We start from the raw sequence: 24,078 nt of genomic DNA on the forward strand, positions 1-24,078 counted from the left end.
TTGCTACTTTAAAAGCTGCAGACATCTGAGCTCAGAATGACTTTGAGACTGCAAATAGCTGGAAAAATTATGTGGAATCACTAACATGGTTTGTCTCTTTCCGATGTACTAGGTTATTCAACATGAGCAAGCTGTTTTATTAATGTGTAAAATACTAGGATTTCAAAGCCTGTCTGTAGCTTAGTGTGGAGACTTTCTGATGGTCTTTAGTGAGTTCAGGAATACAGTAAATCTGAAGAAAAACTATACTTAAATGACAAGTACTAAGATAGACTTCTGTGCAGCTATTTTCTTTCATTCCAAGAACCTACGTTCATTTGGAGCTTTGATTTGCAGCTACAGTAACCCACTTTGTGTAAGATCTGGCTATTGTTGCCACTTGTCAGGTCTGTTAAAAGCTTCCTCAGAAAGTAAGAAACAGTTATGTGCTAAGTGTGTCTGGACAAACCACAGGATCATCTGTCTTCCCTTATTCTTAGCTTACTAAATCCGGGTAGAACATGGAACCTTAACATGTTCTCTGACTCTTTCATCCCAATAGAGAGTAAATGGCAAGGCTGAAAGTCGTGCAGAAAATCCGCTGCTGGCAGCTCTCTCGCAGAAGGCTTCAGGCCAAAAAGACAACTGCAGCCGTGTGGTACAGGCATAGGAATTGTGTCTCAAATAAGCATAACACTGTGAAGCCATTTAGGGCGACACAGAGTCCAGCAAACACCTTGAACTGTGTCCAGGAACCCTGGAGATTATGGGGCTCTATTGCCAGCAACATGGCCTGAAACACAACCTGGCCATGTCTCTAGACAGTTTGAGAGGCCTATTTTCCTCTGACGAACCTTTCAAACTCTTAACAATAGTCTGTGGCACAGATAAAAGATATTAAGTTGACTAACTAAGTGTATTTAAATGAAAATAATACTTTTTTTTCACATAACCATGTTAGTTTTGTTAGAGGATTTTCTTCTGACAGAACAAATTTGAATAAAAGTACTTTGCTAAGCATGATGGTATACACTTTGTACAGTTGTAGGCATTGTCTGGCCCCCCAGTATTGTCACAGGGAAAGTTAATTAGACAGCTCAAATTTTCATGCTCAGAAGGCATCTAGACAACGTGACTCTTTCTGGAAGTGGGAGGAGATAAAATTTAACATGTGTGTATTGAGGGAAACTTTTTTTTCCCCTAGAATGCTTTGTATCTCAGTGTCTGCTTCAATTCATAAATAATAAAATTTAAAAATAAATTAAACAATTACTATCTTAAAGTAAGCACAGTTCCCCCATTTGTTGCAGAAATGGACAGTGCATTTGACACTTGAAGTTTATGAGATGGTGTTGATGAGAGCAGTTGCCCAACAGCCACCTTAGGGCGTAGAAGGGGGTTTCAATGCTTTCTGGCTTGCAAATTCCTGAATACTTTTCAGTAGAGCTTTGTGTCTATTCCCAAAAAACCTCCCCAAGAATTTCTGGCCATGTGACTTCCTGCCCTCACACACAAGACTTACGTGATTGCCCATCTGTGTGCATGCTATGGTGTGCTTGTGCAGGTGTGGTTACAGTGGCTTGTATGTTTATGCTGGGGTTTAACCACATTTGAGTTGGAGCATCAACTTAAAGATGGGGAAATCATTGAGCCTATTGTATATTGTTGTGCTGGAGGCAGCCAGCAGTGGCCTGGTTGTGTTAGGAAGGGTGGTGTAGCAGGGCAAGGGAGGTGATCCTTCCCCTCTGCCTGGCACTGGTGACATAAATCTGAGCCCTCCAGTATAAGAGAGACATGGAGTTGCTGGAGTGAGTCTAATAAAGGGCCAGAAAGATGATGAAGGGACTGGAGCATCTCTAGGAAGGAAGGCTGGGAGAGCTGGGACTGTTCTGTCTGGAGAAGAGAAGGCTTGTGGGTTTCTTATCAATGTGTATAAATACCTGAAAGGTGTGTGCACAGCAGGCAGAGCCAGCCTCTTTTCAGTGGTGCCCGTAGATAGGATCAGAAGCAGTGGGCACAGTCTATTCCTTCTGAACATTAGGAAATGCGCTTTTACTGTGAAGATGACCAAGCACTGGCAGCTGCCCAGGGAAGTTGTGGAGTGTCCGTTCTTGGAGATGTTCAGATGCTGTCTGGACAGGGTCCAGCAACTGGCTCTTGGTGGTCCTGCTGGAGCAGGGGAGTTGGACTTGATGTCCTACAGAAATCTCTTCCAACTTCAGTGATTCTGTGATGCTGTGAAAGGAGCACAGCTTAGGAATCCATGCTTACAGTCAATATCTGCAAGTTACAGTACTGAGACAACGACCTTTTCAACATCCTCTTTGGTAAAGGTAGTAGAGGGGTTTTTTTTGTCACACTATCAAAACTATTTACTCTTAGAATCTGCTTCAGAAAATGCATTTCATTTGAGGTGCTATGTCTCAGTGTGGTAGTGAGAGGTGACGCCAGTGGTTTTTGGTGTCGCAGAATGCTGCTTTGTGCTTCCTGTGTACTTGGCTGGTGTTGGGCTCCTAACGTAGGCAAACTCTGCAGCTGCAGGCGGGTGCCTTGTCATGTTGTGATGAACAGCTCATGGTCACTGCCTTTGTCTACCAACAGAAAAGCAAAGACTGGATGTGTTTTACCCGTGCTTAGCAAAAAAAGTAATTGCTACTTATGATAAACCTTGGGGTTTTCTGCTTGTCTTTAAAACCTGAGAGGACACCCTGGTAAATTTTGCAATGGTTTGCTCAAGTCTTGCATGTAGCCAGTGTACTGATGATCTAATGGGATTATACCAGAAACTGTAGACATTCTGACCTTCTTTTAAGATGATGCCTTGCTGGAAAATGCATCTCTGCTTTTTTAATTTTAAGGATCGCTAAAGAGAGATGAGTATTTTTTTAAGGAGTGAAAGAAATCCTCACCACTTTATTTTAATGTATTTGAAAGTGCATGTTTTTCTACAGAACAATTGCCCTGCATTTGAAAATACAGTTGAACCTTGTTTTAAAATATGTTAAAATGTTTTAAAATATTTTGAAAGGTTAGTTATTCTCTAGGCAAAACATTACTCATCTTTATCATAGTATCACTTTTTTTTTGAATTCTAGGCACTCTTTATGGGTCATTTAATTCACTCCTTTGTGTGGCTGTAGAGTGGTGGGGTTTTGTCTGGTTTTGACTGTGAGTAGATCCAGTCTAGAGCACCACTTAACACTTCTCGAAACTAGGTGAGCTTCTTTCAAGTGTTCTACTTAAGTTAGTCTGTCTCTTCATTTAACTTGAAAAGAATACTTTTTTGTATTGCCACCTTGTAATTTACAAGTTAAGCATCTCCCTTGCAGCTCCCAAGTCCAACAGTAAACATAAGTTTTTTTTACTTTTTTGGGGCTGATTTTTGTCTGTAACCTATAGCCTTAATTTCTATTTCATAAATACAGTGGTATGTGATTGATTTTACTTGTGCAGGGTGTTCTTACAAAGGCATAATTTATTACAGGAGGCTTAGCACAAAGTTGTAAAATAAACATGTTATTGGGACAAATTGTCTTTCTAATTGCTGCAGTAATACCACTGGAGTTACAGAATATCAGAATGACCATTTTGTATGCTTGCATAAAATAATTTCTTATTTAATAAGGCTTTGTTTTCAGTGTGTTTGAAACAAGATTTGGCTGGAACTAACAGCTTTTTTGGGGTTTTTTTTAGGGTTTTTTTCTGCCTTACAGCAGTGCTTCCCTAATATCTTCAGCCTCTGCTTGTCTGAATTTTCCAGCTGCTCCAGCTCTCCCCGCTTTGCTCTCTCTGGTCCTTCCATTTGTGCTTTTCACACCACACTGGGCAGTGGGGAGGGCAGGGAGAATTGGGGATGCTCTCCTTCCCACCCCTAACCCAAACCAAGAGACACCCTGGTCTGTGCCTCTCTGCAGCATTCCATCCCCTTCTGGTGTGCCATCCTGAAATCTCCTTCCACCTTGGAGTCTTCAAGCTCATCACCTCCAGGCAATTCAGGATTTTGTGCTGGCTTACTGTTTAATCAAGTGGCACTAAGGACCTGACAAGCACTGTACAAAATGTCCCATACCTAGCAGCCACAAATGCAGGTTTTTATAGCTCGCTCACCTTGCAAGACCAGAAATTTGAAGGAGCTGTTACATTTGTTGTGTCTGGATTTAATTTACTACCTCTTTGTATTTTGGGCATCGCAATACGAAGCTATTGAACTTGTTACTGGATTTGGAGGTTTTAGCACAAGAAGAAGAACTTGCTTTGTCCTTTTGTGCTGTATACCTTGTGCTTGCTTTGTACCTGGTGATGCTCTTATAGCCTTTCACGGGTGTGATGGCAGAGCTCCACTGTTTCATACTGAGTGTCTTTGGTGAACTCATCGTTCCCACAAGGAAGCCTCATGCACTTGATAAACCTTAATATGAATCCTTTGCTGTCATTACAAACATGATGTAATAGGATGATCTGACACCTTGTAAACCTTCAACATCCCAACTTCTTTAGGGAGGAGCTGAGAAGATGCTTCCAGAAGAGGCAGCTGGTTTAAGTAACTGATATTGTGCACAAGATAGAATTAGAAAATGTCTTCTTAAGTTACACAACTGTATCTTGCTATAATATCTTCTGTAAATTTAACAATATAATGTAAGTCTTCAGATTGCATCTATTCTCATTTTGGTCATGGTGCTGCAGCGTGGTGTTTGCATGAGCTTTAATCTGAAGCTAAACTAAAGTTTATCCCTGGTTCCCTGAAGATATGCATTGGGTATGTAGAGAGCTGGGGATACACAAAACAGGGTGGTATTCATATTGTTGCTGTAGAGGACATAGAGGGGGCAGGTCTTTGCAAGGGAACTTCTTACAGCATTATTTTTAAGACAGTTTTCTAAGCTGGGTAATGCACTAGTTGTGCTGGTAGAGCAGTAAATGCAGCACTTCTCTGCCGTGGAGTTCTCTGTTATAGATGTGTGTATATAAAGGGTATCGTCTGCAAAGCAAGCATCTCTGCATTGCAAAAGAAATGCCTGGCTCTAATCAGGGAGATGACAAATGACTAGCCGAGTGATCCTGCTTGCATTTAGGTGCAGTTCTTGGACATAGGTGAACTGGACTGGCTTCCAATTTTGCCTACAGAAGTTTTAATATGCTTAATGTTATCCAATACCGGCAACTGAGGTAGTCTAAATACCACAGCAGGGACTGATTAGCTTTTTCAGATCACTGCTTTTATTCGCTGTTTGCAAAGAGGCTTAATCCAGTGCTGGGGATCAGGCATCCCACTGTGCTCGTGGGTAGCTTTCTCTCAGTCTTTGTGTTCACAGTGGCAGAAATTAGTGTGGAGTCTCCTTCTGCCTCCGACTTAAAAGCTCCAAAATTGTGGTGTTGGTAGTTGTTTTAAGGAGTGTTTAATGGACAGAGAAACTATAGTTGGGGTTTCTTCTTTGAAGTTTAGTATCTGGGGGCACCTGATAAGTACATCAGTGTAATAGCATGACAGTATGTAATTTCATTTACATACTGTGTTGAATTGCTTTAATATCCAAATAAAGCTTGGAAAGTTACTCGAAACAGTTCTAACAACCTATTCTCATTCTTTTCTTCTGTTAAATCACAGTAGATATTTCCCAGCAGTTTGCCTGTCCTCGCAAGCAGAGGAGGACAGCTGCCTCTGTGGTTCTTGCTTTTACTTATGTAATCATGCTGAAGTTCAGTAAATACGCTTTTCTAGTAGTCATTCAGATGAACATTTGCAAATGCAAAATCTCCTCCTTCTGTATGTTAACCTGTCTTCAGTTGAAGTTATCAGCAGTAGAAAATTCTTACTTGAAAGTCCACAGTGCGCCACCTTTTTTTATCAAGCATCAGACCTTGCTAGGATTATGTTACTAAATGTCTGTGTTGAGCAATGGAAATGCTGGGCAGTGAGGGGAGATGTGGACTGGAGTTTGTGTTTCTGTGTGAATTACTTCAATTGAAAATAAAAACAATAAAGAGTTGGCTATAGCCTAGCTCCAGACTTCTGTTCAGATATTCTATCATCAAGAAGAGATGGAAAGATCTTGGCATCTAGAAAAGATTTGTGAAAAAATAAAAGAGGAAGACAGTTCTGTTGCAAACAAATACAAGGGACTCCAGAACAAAAGAGTGGTTCACAGTTCCTTTCTATCAAATGTTCTAATGTTGCTTAAAAATATCCATTATTCCATATATTAATATTATGTGGTTTTAGTTTAAACACTTTCATCCCCTCCGTTGAAATTACCCACAAGTACCCTTAGAGTTGTGTGTAAATGCAAGTTTGTTGTAATTATTGACTAATGTAGAAAGGGGTCAGAAAATTCAGAAAGCAGTTCCTGAATGCATTTTAGTGTTTAGTGTGGGCTCCTTTCATACATGCTTGTGCTTTATTACCAATATGATTAATTTTGCTAACAAGAAAAGAGGACTACAATAGCTCCTGATAGATTTATTTTTCTTTAATATTTTTCCTGACAAAGAACTTTTTGTTTCCATAATAGAAGGGGTTATATTCCTTCAGACTGATATATTTTAATAGAAACTCACAATTTTTACTACTGAAAAATAATTCTTTTCTTTGTTTCATGAATTACAAACAATGAGGAGAAGCTGAAGTCTGCCCAAGCCAGGTGTTTCTTGTTGGCAGCCTGCTCCCTAATGACTCTGGCTCTCATACAGCAGCTGCCTGCTAGTCTCTTTTGTATGGCCTATTGTTGCTGCACACCCCTCGTTAATACACATGCTGCCCGGGGCAGACCCTGAGAATGACATCAACTTGCTTATCTTAGAAACCTCCGAACCTGATGCAGGGTGGGGAGGTTGCCTTGCATCTGCCCAGCCAACTAATTGTGAGCTCTGCGGGCCGTGATTGGCTCCGCGGCCGCTCAGTAGTAGGTTAAGCAAAGACATCGCGGGTCCATCTGTTCGTCCATTCATTGTTCTGCCTGCTTGCCTGAAGTCTGCAGCTGAAATCGTGTTAAGGAGTTGCTTCTGGAACAGCTACGAGAAACCAATGTCTGTGTGTTTTCCAGCCAACGTAAGTATAGGGGCTTCTCTCTGCACGAACGGGATGGCTCACCTTGCTGGTGTTGCAGCGCTATCAGTTTGCGTTTGGACAAGGAGCTGGCCTGCGTGGCGGCTGAGATTTGCACACTTTGGGTGTCTCTTGGATAAAAGAGGGACAGAAAAACACTTACGTGCTAAGATTGAGTGTATTAAAGAGCATTGATCTCACACAGTGCGTTCCATTAAGGAACTTTTGAAAGCATCAGTAATGGTGCATTTCTCAGAATTCAAAAATGGTAGCCAGTAGCCATCAATAGAACGAATTCTCTAGCCCACTGGGGAGAAGGAGAGGTTTCAACTTTTAAGTTACAGGTATTTACCTTTTTTTTTTTTTTTACAAATAAGCTATTATTTAAATTGTGACTGGTAGAAAAAGCTTGTAAAGAAAAACAAAACTAGAGACCTTTTCCATTATACTACACCTTGGGTGAAATCTACCGTGTTTGTAGAAATAGCCCATAATGGAGCTTCCCTATCTGAAGATTCTGTAGTGTTAGATTGAGCATCATGGTGCTCTCAGGTAGGAATGTGTTACAGTAAAAGGTTTTGAAAACCAGTTGTCACTGTGTCAGATCTAGTCTAGCTGTTTTTATAAAGTTTCTAATCTATTTTGTTTTATGTTTTGAGTTCATATGTTAGGCTGAAGAACAAACACTGTGTACTCCACGAGCCTGTATTCCAAGGATCCTGTTAAAAAAAAAAGTCCAAAACAAAGACCTTCATATATCAGTTGAGAGGGAAAGAGAGCATATAAAAGGGTTAAAAAGAGGTTTGCATTTCTACCACATGCCCTATTGTGTGAACATATGCATGAGTCTATTGAAAGTTTTCAGAAGATGGGCAGGCCACCAGTTGCTGGTCTCCTGCAGTTCCAGTAGACATCTGTTGCCCCAGAGCATTAACCAATCTGTTCAATGGGACATCCCTCCTTTGTTGGATAGAATGATGCAGACAACAGCACTCGCTCAAATACAATGGTAATTAAATACATAGAAACTACAGCAGTAGGTATTTATTACATATTCATTATTTTATTTGCATTGTTGCAGTATCTTTATCATTTGGATAACAGATACGTTCTTTTTTTTCTTTTCTAATCAACTCTGCACTTCTGTTTGTGACAAGCAGTGAGTGTTTCAACAAAAATATTTAAATATTTTACATTTTGTGTTTATAAGACTTAGAAAAAGTCTACCTGTGTGAAAACATGTTGAACTATTTCCTTGTAGAGTGTATCTTCAGAAACTTGTTGATGGTCTTTTGAGAATACACTTTTCTGTTATGCGTGCCACATGACTACTTTACCCTGTTATTTTCCTCTGTGAAATAAATTTGCATTAAATTACTTCTTTTATGCTCAACTGTAAGTGGAAAATATTCTGAATGCACAGTAAAAGATTAGGTGGTCTACTTGCCCACATCCCTTTGAGAAATATTTCTGTTTTGTGTGGAGGTGAACCGATGGGCTGGTTGTTGTTAATGGTTAGTGGAAAATAGTGGCAACTTGTAAGAAATGGTGAAAGATTATATTTCTGCAATGAAGTGCTCATCTGGATTATTACATTTATACTTGATAAATGTATGTCCAGTACTTTACACCTTTAACAGTGAACACAGTGTGAGATACTGCAGTTTCACACAGGCTACAGTTTAAAACTTATGTTATCATAGGTATGTCTAAATTGGGAGTTACCCATTTTTTTAACTTTCTCATAAATACAAATTCTTTTACTGAGCTGTGGTGAGCATAACTGAAAGGTGAAGACTTTCGTGTCTGGAATTTTTTGGACCATTTTTGTTTGTTTATCTCTCTCTTGAGTCCGAATTCATAGTAGATGCTTCTCTTAGCTATATTGCATTGTATCAGTCAGCATACGTTAAAACAATATGTGTGTAATAAAAGCTCCTTGTAAATAAAGGAGTTCTTAGCTGATGTTGCTCCTTAGATAAATGTGACCTTTTCTGGTTTTCATGAGCTTCATTGTCTTGTATATAGGTACACTAGTGTTTATTTGGAATACAAATTCATTCAAATTGACTGCCTGGCATGTTGCTCTTCACTAACCAAACCAAGACAAAATAATCAGCAGCATTCAACAGTGACATCTGATTTTCATGGTTCTAGTCAATGAATCTCATAAAGGACATCATGATGGGAGCACCAAAGTGTAATGTTTCTAAGACATGCTACTGGCCACAAATAGGATATACAAATTCCCAGGCATTGTAAAAATTTGTCTGAAAATAAGTGCAGTTTGCTTACAGGGTTTAGGCCAAATACCAGGAATAGTGTTCTGCTTATGCAAAACTATTTCAGAAATATTTAGCTTTGGGTTTACAGTACAAATACAAATATTGCTTTTAAAACATTAGCATAATGACTATATATTATCTGAGGGAGATGTTAAAGCTGCTGCTTCTATTATTCTGTTCTTTAAATAGTTTCTGAGAAACAGTAGAGTTCTTTGCAAAACAAGCAATTATATATTGGAGCATGATGGAGATTGACAGGAGAATTAAAGTAGGTAGATGTGAGGCTGATTATGTATATATTCCTAACAATGGGCCAAGCTCAGGCTATGGTCATTTTTCATATGCAGTTGATGTGCAAATCATCTAAAGTACGTTTCATATAATGCCTGATCTTCAGACACATTCATATGCTAGTGACTTCTTTGAATCACTGGAGGGTGTTATGATTGTAGTTGCTGTAAAGCACTTAAACTTCAAGAAAGAAGTGATTGGAGAATGACTTAAGTATTATTTTAACCAACACTAAAAAAAAAAAAAAAATCCTCTTTCTAATCTATGCACTTCAGGCTTTCAGTATTTCATGCTGTTAATATGCAAACTCTTCTTCCCCCCTTCCAGAAAAACCCTCCCTTCACTTTTAGTTCAATACTAAAATGACATTTCACAGTACACGGATTTAGGCAGTGACCCATTATCTCCCTGTATTCTGCAGCGGCAGTACATGAGCCAGCTCAACTTTTCAGCCCAGCTTAAAAGTATTGCCCATTAACTAGACTTCCTCGAGTCAGAGCAGATTGTGGGGTTGGTGGAACAATGATGTCGGGGCTTCCAGATTGGTTTGGCAGCTGCATTGTTCTCCGAGGGGAAACCAGACGCACTTAAGTCCCGCTCTCTTTCATGGGCTTTTGTTCATACCAAATTATTCTTTGGCTGTGCTAGTATTCATGATGGTATGTTAAAGGAGTGCATCCTAGCAACTAGAGGCTGGTTGCTAAGCAGCCTGGCTTCCAATAGGGGCTGCTTGTTTGCGATTTGTTTTAATTTTTGTGTGTGTGTGTCAGCTCTGCGAAGGCCACAGTGTTGGTTTTTTAACTGTATCTTTTTATTGTAATATTGTGATTTGTTACTACCTCTGTGCTATCAAGTGTATTATCTTAGTTAATAAATCACTGTGTGAAAAGGTCCGTTTCCTAAAATCTTGTTGTGTTTAATCTGTGGGTTGCTTGAAATCCTAAAGCTTTGTGTTAAGAGAAGGCAATAGTCATTAATACACTGCCTGAGAATTACAGCCCCACTGCCTTCTAACAAGATAAGATCTATGTTTTCTTCCCTATCAGTCTTGCTGGGAGTAAGGTGTTGGAGATGAAAGCACTGATGATAGATAAAATTTATTTATGTTAACTAGAAATGTTTAGGTAAAGTAAGATTTTGTGCCCCATAACCAGAACGCTCTATCACAATGGTAATGTCTTGGCACTCCCTGCCTATAGAATATACTTTTACTGAACCATGGATTGAATTGTTTGTTTGATTTTCTCTAATCTTAAGCTTGGATTAATTGCTCTCGTGCACACTCTCAAATCTTTATTGCAAGAAGAGGAAAGTACACTGTATTTTAAAAATACTGTGTTAATCTTAAATGCTCACCTGTAAGGGAATGGGAGAGTTGATGTATTTGCAGACAGAAATTTTAAGTTCAAGTGAAGTCCTTTTTGCTTTATATCCTGCTTTACAAGATGGAAGTGTGAAAGAACTCTTTGTTTCATAGTCTTTCCTTAATTTAAATTCTTTTTTTTCTTGTAAACTTGCAGTACAATTGGTCCATATGGTCTTTTTTTATTTATGAGAAATATTTTTTGTTTTATTTTCTTTATTGAAGCAGTTAGCAAAGATTCCTGTTTAAAAGAACACAGTAAGGGAAAGAAGTAGCAAGCTGCCTTTAAATGTAGGTTGTTGAAGTAATGTTTGTGATGAAGTGGGTAACTAAATTATGTATAACTACTGCTATGCAAAATTCCTCAAGAAAATCCAATATGGCAAGTATATGAAGTCCAGAAAACCGCAACGTTTTTTTTCCATTCCTCCTAAATGGCTCATATCTGTACATGTATAGTTTTGGTTTATCAAAAGGCTTGCACAAATCTAGTGCAGGAGCTGAAATCAGCTTGTGATTTTGTTGCCTTGGCTTGATGAATGGTCTTTTGGAATTAGTGCAAAGACTTCCATTGGCTTTATTGGCCATTAGATCAATCCATGTCCCTAAATGCTGTACGTGTTAGTAATACAACACTCTGTTGAGAGCAATTAGTCTTTCTTGACTTAATTATCACTTTATAAGGGAATTCAGAAATAGTTTGAATGTGTTCAGTTGAACTGATAGTGTCTTTGAGGGCCAATAAGTTTTTATTTAATCATGTTTTCTGTTACTAATAAGCCAGAGAATCTAGCACTGTGCTAATTTCTTTCTGTTCAACGTACTGTAAGGTATTTAGTTTGAAAACCTTTTCTAGTGTATTTTATAGTCACTTTTTTTTCATTGTTACTGCATACTCTAGAAGAAATATCTCATTGTTTTTAAATAATGACTGTACTCTGGTCTCTCTGCATTACAGTAGGTAAATTTGTAGTCTTTGGTTTTGTATTCTTTCATAAATCCGTTTCTAGGAATGTATAAGTAAAAACATTGGATACATTCAGAATACAGGTGGTTAGTTATTTACCCACTTAGCTATAGATATTCCTTGGGAAGAGTTTTTCCCACAAAAAGCCTTCCATATTTAAGAAAAGAAAAAAGTTCTATTTCTCTGCTGCAAGAGAATAAATGCAGTTCTGAGGAAGCATCAAGAAAATAGAAAACAAGTAATGCGTGTAACCAGTTGCAACATTTTTGTTTTCTCTTTAGGAATACGGAACACTTTATATTCAGGAATACAAGAAAAACAGCAAAGTGGAGTCAAGTACATGCAGCAGCTTCATGGGCTTGAAGGATCATCTGGGGCATGACTTAGGCCACCTTTATGTGGGGAGCACTGGCACACAAATAAATGCAATTGTACCTTGGTCGATGGCGGAGAAGCCAACGATGGATAAGGTTAATTCTAGGAAAGAAGACAGAGAAAAGGAGGCATCTGAAGAGACTTCTGGAAGCTCCAGCTGTGACTCCGAAGAAAGCACAAATTCTGATAATGATTCAGAGAGACTGAATAATTCTGCATTGGAGTCACATTTATTGCCTAAGACTCACCGACAGCTGTGCCGATCTCCTTGCTTAGAGCCTCATATACTAAAAAGAAATGAAATCTTGCAAGACTTTAGGATAGAAGAGGCTCAGATAGTACCTAAGGAAGTCAAAAAACCTCCGGATGTGGTGAAAGAATATCAAACCAAACTGGAGTTTGCACTTAAGTTGGGTTACTCTGAAGAGCAGGTTCAACTTGTACTAAATAAACTTGGTACTGATGCTTTAATAAATGATATTTTGGGAGAACTTGTCAAACTTGGGAATAAAACTGAGACTGATCAGTCTGTAACTAATGCTAACACTAGTGTAATGCGTGAAGCGTCTTCCATAGAGTCTCAGAGGTCAGAGTCTCCACTGCAGGAGGATGTGACAGAGGATGGAGACAACCTGAGGCCAATAGTTATTGATGGCAGCAATGTTGCAATGAGGTATGTGACCATGAAGGTTTTGCTTTTCTATTTAAAAGGAAACAGAAGGGTCTTGCCCATCAGTTCAAGCACTGATGTTTAGTGTGAATGCCTTAAACTGTATGCAGGGGCTCTTGTAATTGTCTTTGTCAATCACAGTGTGCTGATATTGTTACCAGGCTACAGGTCTGTAGGACTTCAGTGGTGTACTACTCACTGTTAGAACAACCAGAAGTTATGCTAATCTCCCTTTGTAGGCAGATGTCAAATCTCTCCTTCTCACTACCTCTCTAGTCCTTAGTTTTTGGTTGTCACCATGGCTACAGTCAGTTGCTGGATGGAGTTACATACAGAAAGTTACAGCAAATGTAATATTCCTTAAGATTATACAACAGTGATGTAAAATTAAGCATCTTAAGGAATATTTCTTAGTTGGCTAATCTGTGAGAACTGATCTGTCCATATTTGTCTTGGCTATCAGTTTTGGAGCTAGGTTTTATTGTCGTTAATTACTGAGTTTAGTGTGTCAAAGATGACTTTCACTTACCTGCCCATGGATAGCACATTTACTTACAGCATTCACTGATCCTCACCCAGTCATCTGGGTGCATAACAATAAATTTACCTGTGAAGGTGAGAGGTTCATGCTTCCTTGGTCATTAAAGCGAGAAGGAAATGGCAAAGAGATGTGCTGAGAGATTAGGGTTTTATGGCAATATAAATGATTAAATGATAAATTAATTGGTAACTGTTTCAGTAAGTCATAAGGATTATCTCGTTACTAACAGCAAGGTTTAGGAGGTCAGTTTTAGTTTTCTGACAGCTTGATGTGGTTTTCATTAGCTTAGGAGTAAAAGTTAATGCAAGACTTTCCCGAGGTAAAAAAAAACCCTGTCATTTCCATGTGACTTTTTTTTAACTTCTAATCTAGTAAAGTCCCTTTAAATGAAGTTTTTTAAAATTAAATTTAAACAATCACTTTTTTATACCAAATGTGATGGGTTTTGTTTTTTAAGTAGAGGATTTAGCACATAAGGCAAGGATATTTCTTTTTTTAATATGGTATATTCCTGTGAGTTCTTTCTGCTGGATGTGTCATTCCTTATCTATTGGTTCAACTTAGGCTCTAGAGGAGGCATGTCCAGTTGAACAAACATGATTGTGACACTCAACCAAGAAGTTATCCAGAGACTTCTAAAATGGATTTTTATTGTACTTCACATAAATCCAAAGTGGTTGTGTGTTAGCTAGTCAGCGCGGCTCAGACTTGGTGGGTGGACTTAGGTTCAACTTCTACAAACTGTACTGAACACATTCCAGAATTAGCTCCAGATCTGTAATTTTTCCTTAATATTTATTCAGCTATTAGCATAAATATTTAGGATCTGTCTTCCTATGTTCAACTTGCTTTCTTGACCACCTGCGTCAAATGAACCAACTATGAATGTATGTGATGCATGCTGCAGGGCCCTAGAACAGATTAAATCTATTAATAGAACAGTTGTTCTATATCCAAGAATCAAATTAACAGATCTTTACTTGTTTTCTACCAAATATAATCACAGAATCATTCCATTTGGAAAGGGCCTTTGGAGATCCCTACAGAGAGCCGTGTCATTTCAAGGCCATGTCCAGTTGGGTTTTAAATGTCTAAGGAGATGGAGACTCAGTGTATCTCTGGGCAAGTGTTTGAATGCCCTAATTGTGAGAAAGTTTCCTTATTTTATGTTTAAGCAACATTTCTTGTATTTTATTTTGTGCCCAGTGCCTCTTTTTCTGTCGCTGGACACCAGTGAGAAATCAGTTTCTGTTCCCTTTATTTCTTCCCATCGGGTATTTAGACTCATGGATAAGATCTTCCCAAGCCTTCTCCTTTCTAGGCTACACAATCCCAGATCTCCCAGCCCCTCCTCTACTTGTATGAACGGTGCTCCAGTCCCTTGTTGTGCTTCACTGGCCTTTCTCCAGTACTGTCTATGTCTGTCTTATATGGGGGAACCCAGAACTGATTCCAGCCCTCCATATGCACGAGTAGATAAGGATCTCCTCCCTCCACCTGCTGGCAGTGCTTTTCCTAATGCAGCCCAGGAGACTGTTAGCCTTCTGTGCTGCAAATGCACGTCAGTGCCTCATGGTCAGCTTGGTGTTCACCACAGCCCCAGTGTCCTTCACTTCAGAGTTGCTTTCCAGGTGATCAGCCTCCAGCCTGTACTGATGATTAGCATTAGACCTCTGCAGCTGCAGGATTGCCATGTCCCTCTGTTGAATTTGCTGTTGGCCAGTTGCTCTACCCTGACCAGGGTCCCTGTGAATGAGAGTACACCCGTCTGGTGTTCTCCTCCCAGCTGAGCATGCTCTGCAAACTTGCTGAGGGTGGGCTCTGTTTTATTATCTAGGTCATTATGGTCATTACGAAGATGTTAAGCAATGCATTCCCCTGTGTCAGTCCCTGGAATACACAGATACTGATTGACCTTCAACTGGACTTTCTGCCACTAATCACCTTTGAGTGCAGCAGTTCAATCAGATTTCAGTCCATATCTGCCCTCTAGCCTTGCCCCTACTTCTCTAGTTTGTCAGTGAGGCTGTGACAAGAGAAGGGTGTTACAAGAACAAAGCTGTCAGAAGCTTTGTTAAAGCCACAATAAACAGTGTGTCCACTGCTCTCCACATCCATCTCCTCACCTTAAAAGGCTGTGAGGCTGCTCAAGTATATTTCTTCTTCATAAATCCATGTTGACTGTTCCCAGTCACCTTCATCCACTCTACATCCAATACAGAAAGGGTATGCAGGACGATTTGCTCCATCACTTTTGCAAGGATCAGGGTGAGGCTGACCAGCTTTGTAGGTCCTTGAATTATCCTTTTTGCCCGCCTTTAAAATGAAAGGGATATTTGCCCTTTTCTAGACATTAGGAACACGCCCAATCACCACAACCTTTCAAAAATTGCCAAGAGAGGCCTTACAATGTCATTAGCCAGTTCCCTTAGCCCCTGTCAGGGCTCAGCAGCCTGGCAATATCCCATTTCAGTGTTCCCGAAGGTTGGCTGAGGGAAAGTCTTGTCGTGTTACCTTTGCCCAACTTCCTGCACATTGCTATGGGCCGGTCTTGAGCTTGGCATGGGTGATCCTTGAAAAATCCACCACTCTGTCCTGTGCACTGTTCTCTGCATGGGTTTCTCCTCAGTAGGCAAAAATCTGCTCTCCTCAATTCTGAGCTCGTAATCCTTCTTTTTGTCTTGTTCTTTCTTCACAGGATCTGCCTCTCATGGTCACTGCAGCAAAGGCGGCCCCTGACCTTCCCATCTCAGTCTTGCTCTCCCTTGTTTCTGGGTATGAGCCCTAGCTGGTGAACTTGTTAGGTACTCAACCACCCATGTTAAGAAGTTACCTCAAAAGCACTCCAGAAACTTCCTGGATTGCTGATGCCTTGCTGTGTTGGTCAGAACAAATGCATCTTTGCCAACTGGCTGGTTGGTCCAGTGCATTCCACCTTTTTCTAGAAATCAGTCCTTGATTAGGAAAGCCAGTCCCATGTATGTAAAAGATGAGTCTCGGCTGCTGATGCCAGTTGGGCAACCAGTTGTTTGCCCACAGGATCTGTCCTTTCCCCTTCAAGAAAATAGGTACTAGTAACTAAGAACTTCAGATACTGGAAAGATTTCTTCTTTTACATGCAGGAGAGACAGGAGTTCACTTGCTGTTTAATCTTCTTCAGATTTCTGTATGTAAATGGTCCAGGGTCCTGTTACAGGTAGCTATAAATTGTTATGCTTTTGTCTTTCCTCTTTGCTCTTCTAAGCTGTGGCCAATGAGTTCACTCTGGAATTGCTGAAGGGAAATGGGCTTGTGCCCTAAGACTGTGGATAGTCTTTTGAGAAGTGTTCTTGGAAGCTTTCTCACACATTATCACAGGAATTGTTAAACTGTGATCTGTATTCTTACTCCCATGTTGTTGTAATGCACATACTTGGTAATGCCATTTACTCTTATTTATCTTATTCTAGATAAGAGCTACTGATTTACATTTAAAGGATGTATTTGGGAGGGAAAGTTTTTGGAGAAGGTTAACGTGACTGATGTCCAATAATACAAGTAGGACGAGACAGCTGTCCTCTTCTGTAAGGATCAAACACTGTGCTACCTCTTGTCTCCATTCCATGACTAATTAAGGATGTAGTTTCACAAAACATCCAGTGAGTGACACAGAGTGATTTACTTTTAGGCTTGCCTCTGTCCCACTGCCAGGGATGTTTTCTTGTCTGTATCTCATCTAGTGACTGAGTGGCTGCAAAATGAGTTGATTCACATTTCTAATTCAGAGAACAGGGGTTATCAGAAAGGATTACAGTAATTTCACTATTATAAGCCGCACCATTTTGACTAAAATTTTGGTCCGAACCCAAAGTGCGGCTTATAATCAGGTGCAGCTTATATATGGACAAAGAATGAAAAGTTTCTGATTTAGTTTGGAGGACAGGTATCTGCTGAGAAAGGCAGGAGCTTCTCTTTTAAATGGAGAATGTAAACCCCCTCCCTCCAAATTATTACAATTTTGAAATCAAACAGCTCTCCGGCAAAGATATGGGAATTAGGAATAACAGTTCTTTTCTAGGGAAATTAAAATAGAAATACAGTACTACAAAGAAACAAACTCCAAACCCTGACAAAGTCAGAGTACAGCCTGACACCCCATCAGGCAGGGTGTTGGTAGCAGTCCCATTAAATGGTGGCTGCATCCTCCTGCAGTGACAGATGTGATTCAGTTGGAGCAGTGCTCCTGCAGAAGGTGCAGTTTCCCTCCGGAAGTCCAGTGGTGATGTGGAGAAATCCGGTTTTCCTCTGGAGTCCCGTGGAGAAAGGGGCTCCCTTAGTGTCCCAAAACCTCTGTTTTTATCTTGGTAAGAAATGTTGGACTCTTCCCCCTGGCTGGAGCAACTTTCAATGGGATGCAGTAATTTTATCAGTCCCACAGTGGGACTCAATGGGCCATGAGCAGAAAATGACTCGCTGGAGGAAGGATGGGTTGTGAAAAGATAAAGAACAATGCCCTGCCTGGTTTCAATGGATGGCCCATTGGCAGAATATCTGCCGTGGAGATAAGGATCACTGCCCCCACCCTGAACAGATGGTGATAGAATAGATACCTTTTATCACACCCTGTATTGTCATGTGTGGCTTATAATCAGGTGCGGCTTATGTACGGACAAAGAACGAAAAGTTGCTGGCACCCAGAAGTGTGGCTTATACTCAGTGCGGCTTATAATCATGAAATTACTGTTTTCCATTAGACGTATCCTGATGTTTTTGTCATTGGGAGAACAACTCGGTCCAACATGAAGGAGGAAGGATATGTCTGATTATGTGTCTGGATGTTCATATTTGTGAAACTGGTTGCATCTAATGAACTGATGGATTAATGAATTCCTTTAAAGCAGCACAGGAAAAGGCTTGGGTCAGAACAACTTATTCTGGCAAACCAGAGCCAGCATGTATGCCAGTCAAGTCTGGTGACTCTCCTGTTACAGACAAGCTGCTTTAGCAAGCTGTAGATTCAGAAATACCCAACACTCAATTTTTCTGCCTTTTGGTAACATTTGGAAAGATTTCCTTAAACTTTCGTATGACATTACTTGTCATTTGTGCCTTAAACTGTAAATGAGTCATCAAATGTATCTTGTGTCTATCAAGTTTAAAGCTCCAATATGGTCTAAATAATATGAATTGGCTGAAGTTTTAACAACAAAGAAAAAGCCCTCTTTCAGCTGAATAGCAGAGAGGAGGCTTTTGCAAGCTATGACTTAAAGAATTGGTATTTAGCTTCTATAGAATACTTCTAATCTGATCTTGTTTTGTTATTCTACCTTTCTTGGTGTTGACTTAATCCTTTTCCAGAAGAGGAAAGATGCCCACAGTTTAAACCTTAAATATCACGTTTTTTTGATAGAATGCTGTTGCAGGTGAGACTGACTTTTCAGTGAATATAAACTTAAAATGAGATCTGAACAGCAAATTAGGTAATCTCCTAGAGCTATTGTGGACCTTAACAGACCCTTCCCACAACAGGGAGTGAGTCTGAACTAAGTGGTAGAACCCAGAATTCAGTTGTGCCATACCTGAGCAGTGACCTATGTCAGTTTTCCAGAGAATTATGTAGTTCTAACTCTGCTTCATAAGGTGAGTTGGATGTTTTGCATGTAGATGATAATATTGTAAAGCAAAATCTTCATTTAGAACTTTGGTCTGTGTGAGTGAGAGAGGCATTTGTCCTCCATAGAAATGCACTCAGGACTTTATTTAGTGTAAGCTGCCCAGCATTGATACTAGGTAACACATTCCAGTCTCTAGTAGTTCTTATACCTCCCTGTGTGGTAGGATTTTAGCTACCCTACATTTTCCTTTTACGTAATTGCGGTAAGAAAAAGAAGGTGGTCTCTATCCATCTAACAACAGCATATTGTGAGCTCTTTGTCATCACTGTCACCCTTTCATCTGTCTGTTCTTCAGTGAGTTCTTGGACCTGTTCTGTCATGCATTTTTAGCTTCCTCAGCTGTGCCTCCCTAGTTTGAGATCAAGAGGGGAAGGTCCTGTTGTTCCATGAGGCAACAGAGGCAAGGTTTTAAGGTTCTCTTTTGACCCTTTAAAGCTTTCCTTTACTGCTAAGATTGAGAACAAAGGAGTTCATTCTGAAGAGAGATACATGGCAACATATTTGCACAGTCCTTTGCTTTTGCTTGTGCTTTTCAAGGATAAGGTTGGGATGTTGAAAATGGCCTAAAATTGGTTATTGCTGTGATACTTTTCTTTACTGGAATAAAAGTAAGGGTTTTGCCACCAAGAAATAAGGACTAAAGAAGGAAGTTGTTAGTTGCAAAAACAGTGAGACAGTTATAACCATTTTATTAATTTACTTCTGCTCCATATTAGTTTTCCCTGGATATGCTGGATGCCTTCAGACTTTCTTTGCTGAGTATGAAAAGAATGTTTCAAATATACATAAAACTTTATGGTGAAAACTTACTGGCAGAAAAAAAAGTCTGCTGTGCCTAGAGAGAGTGCAACATGAAGATAACACAGATGTAAAATTATTTATTTTACTTGCTTTATCCTTAGTCTTGGACAACAACTTTCAGAAGTTTATGGGCAAAAGAATAATAGTATTGTGATCATGTACTGTTTTGATTTGCAGATTGAAATCAGTTGATCTTGTTTTGGGCAGTTAGAGTCTTCTGAAAACTTCACCTGTGGGATTCCCAGGCCATGGAGGTGATGCATTTCAGCTTCCCTTTCTGGAAAACCTTGGCCTGTGTATTTAAATGGTCCTCGATGCTACATCATTGCACAAGGGAAAACACAGCATGAGATAAATAGTGTACTAATTTTTGGGAAGAGGAAGATGTTGATCTGGGGAGTTGGTTTTTAGTTTAATACATTCCCACTTTTAAGACAGGTATTTTACAATTTTCTTCCAGCTTTCATGCCCAGCCATCCCACCAGCTGTGGATGTTGTAGGTGCTTGGTGGCACCAGAAATATACACCCAGGCCTGAGCAGAGCCCCCAGTGCTATTCAGGAGTGGCATTCAGCTGGAGAAAGTGTCCCTGGGGTGCTTAACCAGTATTAGACATCTCTGTTCAGGTAACTGAGCCTTGGGCCCTTGTATTAACCCTGAGGCAGGGTAAAAGGTGCACTGTTATCCTGCCACACAGAAGGTTCTCCACTACTGAACATTGTGTAAGTCAAAGGATGGCTCAGTTGTCTTATCTCTGCCATATGGAGTTTTCATGTGACAATTTAATTGCTCATTTATTTTAGCAAACTAACAGTGTAGCTGCATTAGCTTCTCCTCAGATTGTGTTGCTGAGTTTGGTAGACATGGTTGTATTGTGGTACCTTGATTCAGACATTCATCTTTCAGTAGCATTATCTGTCTATTTTTTCGTTTATTTTGAGAAGTCACTTTAAGGAACAGATAAAAATAGGGTTTTTTACCAGCAAGTAACAATCACATGTGTAGGAGATTGTCACTGGCAGCTTTGAGTGTAGCTTCTCTTTGCCTGTTTTGACCTTGAGTGCTGAGTGCTTGGACAGAGACCCACGTGCAGTTCTGGCTGGAGACAGCACTGCTGCACTTGCAGAGTGCTCCTGCTTTGGAAGCCCTACAGGCAAAAGGTATCTTGAAATATGTGACAGCTTCCAAGGCTTTTTTCTTTAAAACACCTCAAAGCATTGAAGTAATTTGGGCTAATGGAAGAAAAACCAACATTTAGCACCAGTTCTATTTGCTTCATGTCAGCACCAAAATATACATATATAGAGTAAACAAATGCAGACTGATAGAAGGCTGAGGTTAATGAGAAATTGTTTGGGACAAATTATTTCTGTCATTAGGGGATTAGTAGAGTTTTAAAAAAAGTAATTAAAAAGGGATGAGGCTGTTAAAAAACCAGGCAACCAGGGTTATGAGTGACTGATATGATACAGGGTGGAAATTCTCTCTCTGTGCTATGGACTGAACATGCTTCCTCTCCTGATATGATAGAAGAAAATAGTTTGGTAACTCTGTCGTAACTCGTAATGGGCAGGTACATGTTTTAGTTCTGTTCTTGCTTTTAGTCAATATGCTCTTACATGGTGTGTGGATATGTCCAGATTTCAGTTGTATAAAAACCTGTATGCAACAGAGGTTATTGTAGACCTCACCTCTTGTCATCATTGTGCTTGTTTTCTGTAGCTTTCAGAATCTGAGTGTTGGTTTGGATATTGTGTTAGAGCACACTAAAAGTCTTGCAAGTATTCTAAAGAGTCTTTTAAGCATGTGTACCACAAGTCTTCCCAAGACTTGTCTCTAGGAAATCTAATTTAGGGTCTAGGAAGGTGACAGAAAATGAAAAGTGCTCTCATCAGAAGTTTTACACTTTTTGCTAATTCTCCTAGCTTAAAAAATGCTTGATTGATTTTTTTTTTTTCCCTCAGGAAACATGCTACTTTATTTTCTTTCATTTAAAAATAAAACTGCAACTATCAACAGATCAAATATAAAAGTGGTGGTAAAAAGAATAATTCATACATGATATGAAAAAGAAATAGGTGTTTCTTAAGGAATATACCTTTACCTTGCAACTGAGAGTGGTAGATGAAACATAGCAAACAGAACCAAAGTACTATAAACCCGGGCTACAGCTGTCAACCTGACTGGTCTGAGCTTTCTCATATTCCTCATAACTGGAAAGATATTTTAAAAGGAAGTTTCTTGACAAAGAAGTACAAACATTTCTCATCTCACAACTAAGAAGAAGGAAGAGAAGTCAGAAGCAGTAGCATGGTTTCAGTCTTTTCATATGACGTATCATAAAGCTGATTAAGTACAAAGATCGCCAAATGAAGAGCATTAAATCTGCATATTAACAAAACAAAATAACAAATTTTAATTGCACATCTCTTTCACACACTTTATCACTAATGATTTAAATTCCTTGGAATTTGTGTCCTCTCAGATCCAAGCTTGTCTGAAAAGAGTAAAGATTTATACAGGTTACAAATTCACTTGCTCAGCAGTGCAGAATAGCTGGTGTGCATTGTAATGCATTCCCCACTTCTGTTTCATACAGTCTAAGTGTATTTAAAATTTCTGTTCTGGATGAAAGAATTTTAATAATCTGTACTAGGCAATAGAAAACTAAGGAGCTGAACTGCCTGGCCCTTCCTCTGCCTTTAAAAACATGGCTTGAACTACAACCTGATGGAAAGCAATAGGAAAGAACATCCATTTTTTTCCAAGAGTCCAGGATTTGTTTCTTTAAATTATTTCTCATATTTCCAGAAAGAAACCTAGTGCTGCTAAAATGTAGCCTAACACAGCACTTTTTCACTGTCAGGAGTGAAAAGTGGATTTATCCTCTTGAAACCATGGAAATGGTGTAATCACAATACAGTGATTCCACTGGAATTTAATAGCTGCAACAAAATCTTCCTGACTGTTTTAAAATGGATTACAGTATGTTTATGGTTGCACCCAGCCTGGTGATAGCACAAGCAGTAACCTCTCGTCTCAGGTTTTGCAAAGGAGGCCTTATGGCTGCCCCCTGGGCATGAATGTGCATCAAGTGCCCCAGTCTTGTGTTGTTGAGGGAAGATGGAGTTAGACCATGGATGAAATACTGTTGGCCATTTTTGATATTCGTTGTGTGCCTGTGCACTTTAAGTGTGTCACATCTGTGTGTGGTTTGTTTTCCCATTCCTGGTAAGTTTTGAAATACACAGAGATACTACTCTTGCAGCCAAACAAGTACAAGGATAGTTGTATATGAAGCAATGCCTGGAAAAAAATACTGATCTGTGTTTTATCATTACAGTGTTATTATGATGCAATACTATATTGTGTGATCGTAGAAAACAGGGAATGCATTACTGCAGAGGCCTATAACTATAGCTAGGATATTGAGGACATAGATATATTGTTCGTGACAGTGTTCCTAGTGTACCCCTATAAAGGCACAGAAGATGGGCTTAAACTATCTTTTTAGTACCCCATGCCAACTAAAATCTACAAGCTTTGATCATTATGGCTGGCAACAATTGCAGTATCACAGTATATGCTTATGTTTGCAGGTACTGTCTCCAGTTTCATTAGAAGAGGAAGCACGACACTTTCTCACTTAAATCCAGTTAATGGTAGTGGGTTCTTCTTTTTATTTTTCCTTTTTTTTTCCTTTTGTTTGGGATCTGTGGCCTTCAACACAACCTTTGCTGAGAATGATGCTTTGTAAAAGGTGTTAGCCATGACTCATTCTCTCTTGAGACAGGTGCAAGTGTACACCACCTCCTTCACAGGTTTCTGAAATCAGAACATTTTTGCAAAAGTTTTCTCACTTTTTCTTCGGTGCTTTGTCTATTGCGCAATTACTGAAGCTCCCACAGTGTCAAGAAAGACACAGCAGTGTTACATTTTAGAAAAGTGGAAAAAGTGAGAGGGAAAAAGTTCTTAAATAACTTTCTGATATTTTATTTGCCTCAAAACATTCAAGGAGAAGGGACTTTTAAAATTCATGTGACTATCTGTCATGATACTGTCCCCTTCAGTAATCACAGACAAAGAACTGTGTTTTATCCTTCTGGAA

General features: G+C 39.5%; 1 protein-coding gene across 2 annotated transcripts in view; it reads left to right on the forward strand.

Moving 5' to 3' along the window:
- ZC3H12C (zinc finger CCCH-type containing 12C) overlaps window positions 1-24,078 on the forward strand; it is a 44,958-nt gene that overhangs the window by 7,078 nt on the left and 13,802 nt on the right. Inside the window, exons 1-2 of one of the 2 annotated variants that reach the window (XM_033052763.2) lie at window positions 6,901-7,027; window positions 12,212-12,978. In XM_033052763.2, coding sequence (XP_032908654.1) covers window positions 7,004-7,027; window positions 12,212-12,978 — 791 coding nt within the window. In that variant the 5' untranslated portion in view covers window positions 6,901-7,003. Of the gene's footprint in view, window positions 1-6,900; window positions 7,028-12,211; window positions 12,979-24,078 lie in introns of those variants that run through there. The other variant, XM_033052764.1, reaches the window with a different exon arrangement.

Source organism: Catharus ustulatus, chromosome 2 (genome assembly GCF_009819885.2).
Source record: "Catharus ustulatus isolate bCatUst1 chromosome 2, bCatUst1.pri.v2, whole genome shotgun sequence".
NCBI classification, from domain to species: domain Eukaryota; kingdom Metazoa; phylum Chordata; class Aves; order Passeriformes; family Turdidae; genus Catharus; species Catharus ustulatus.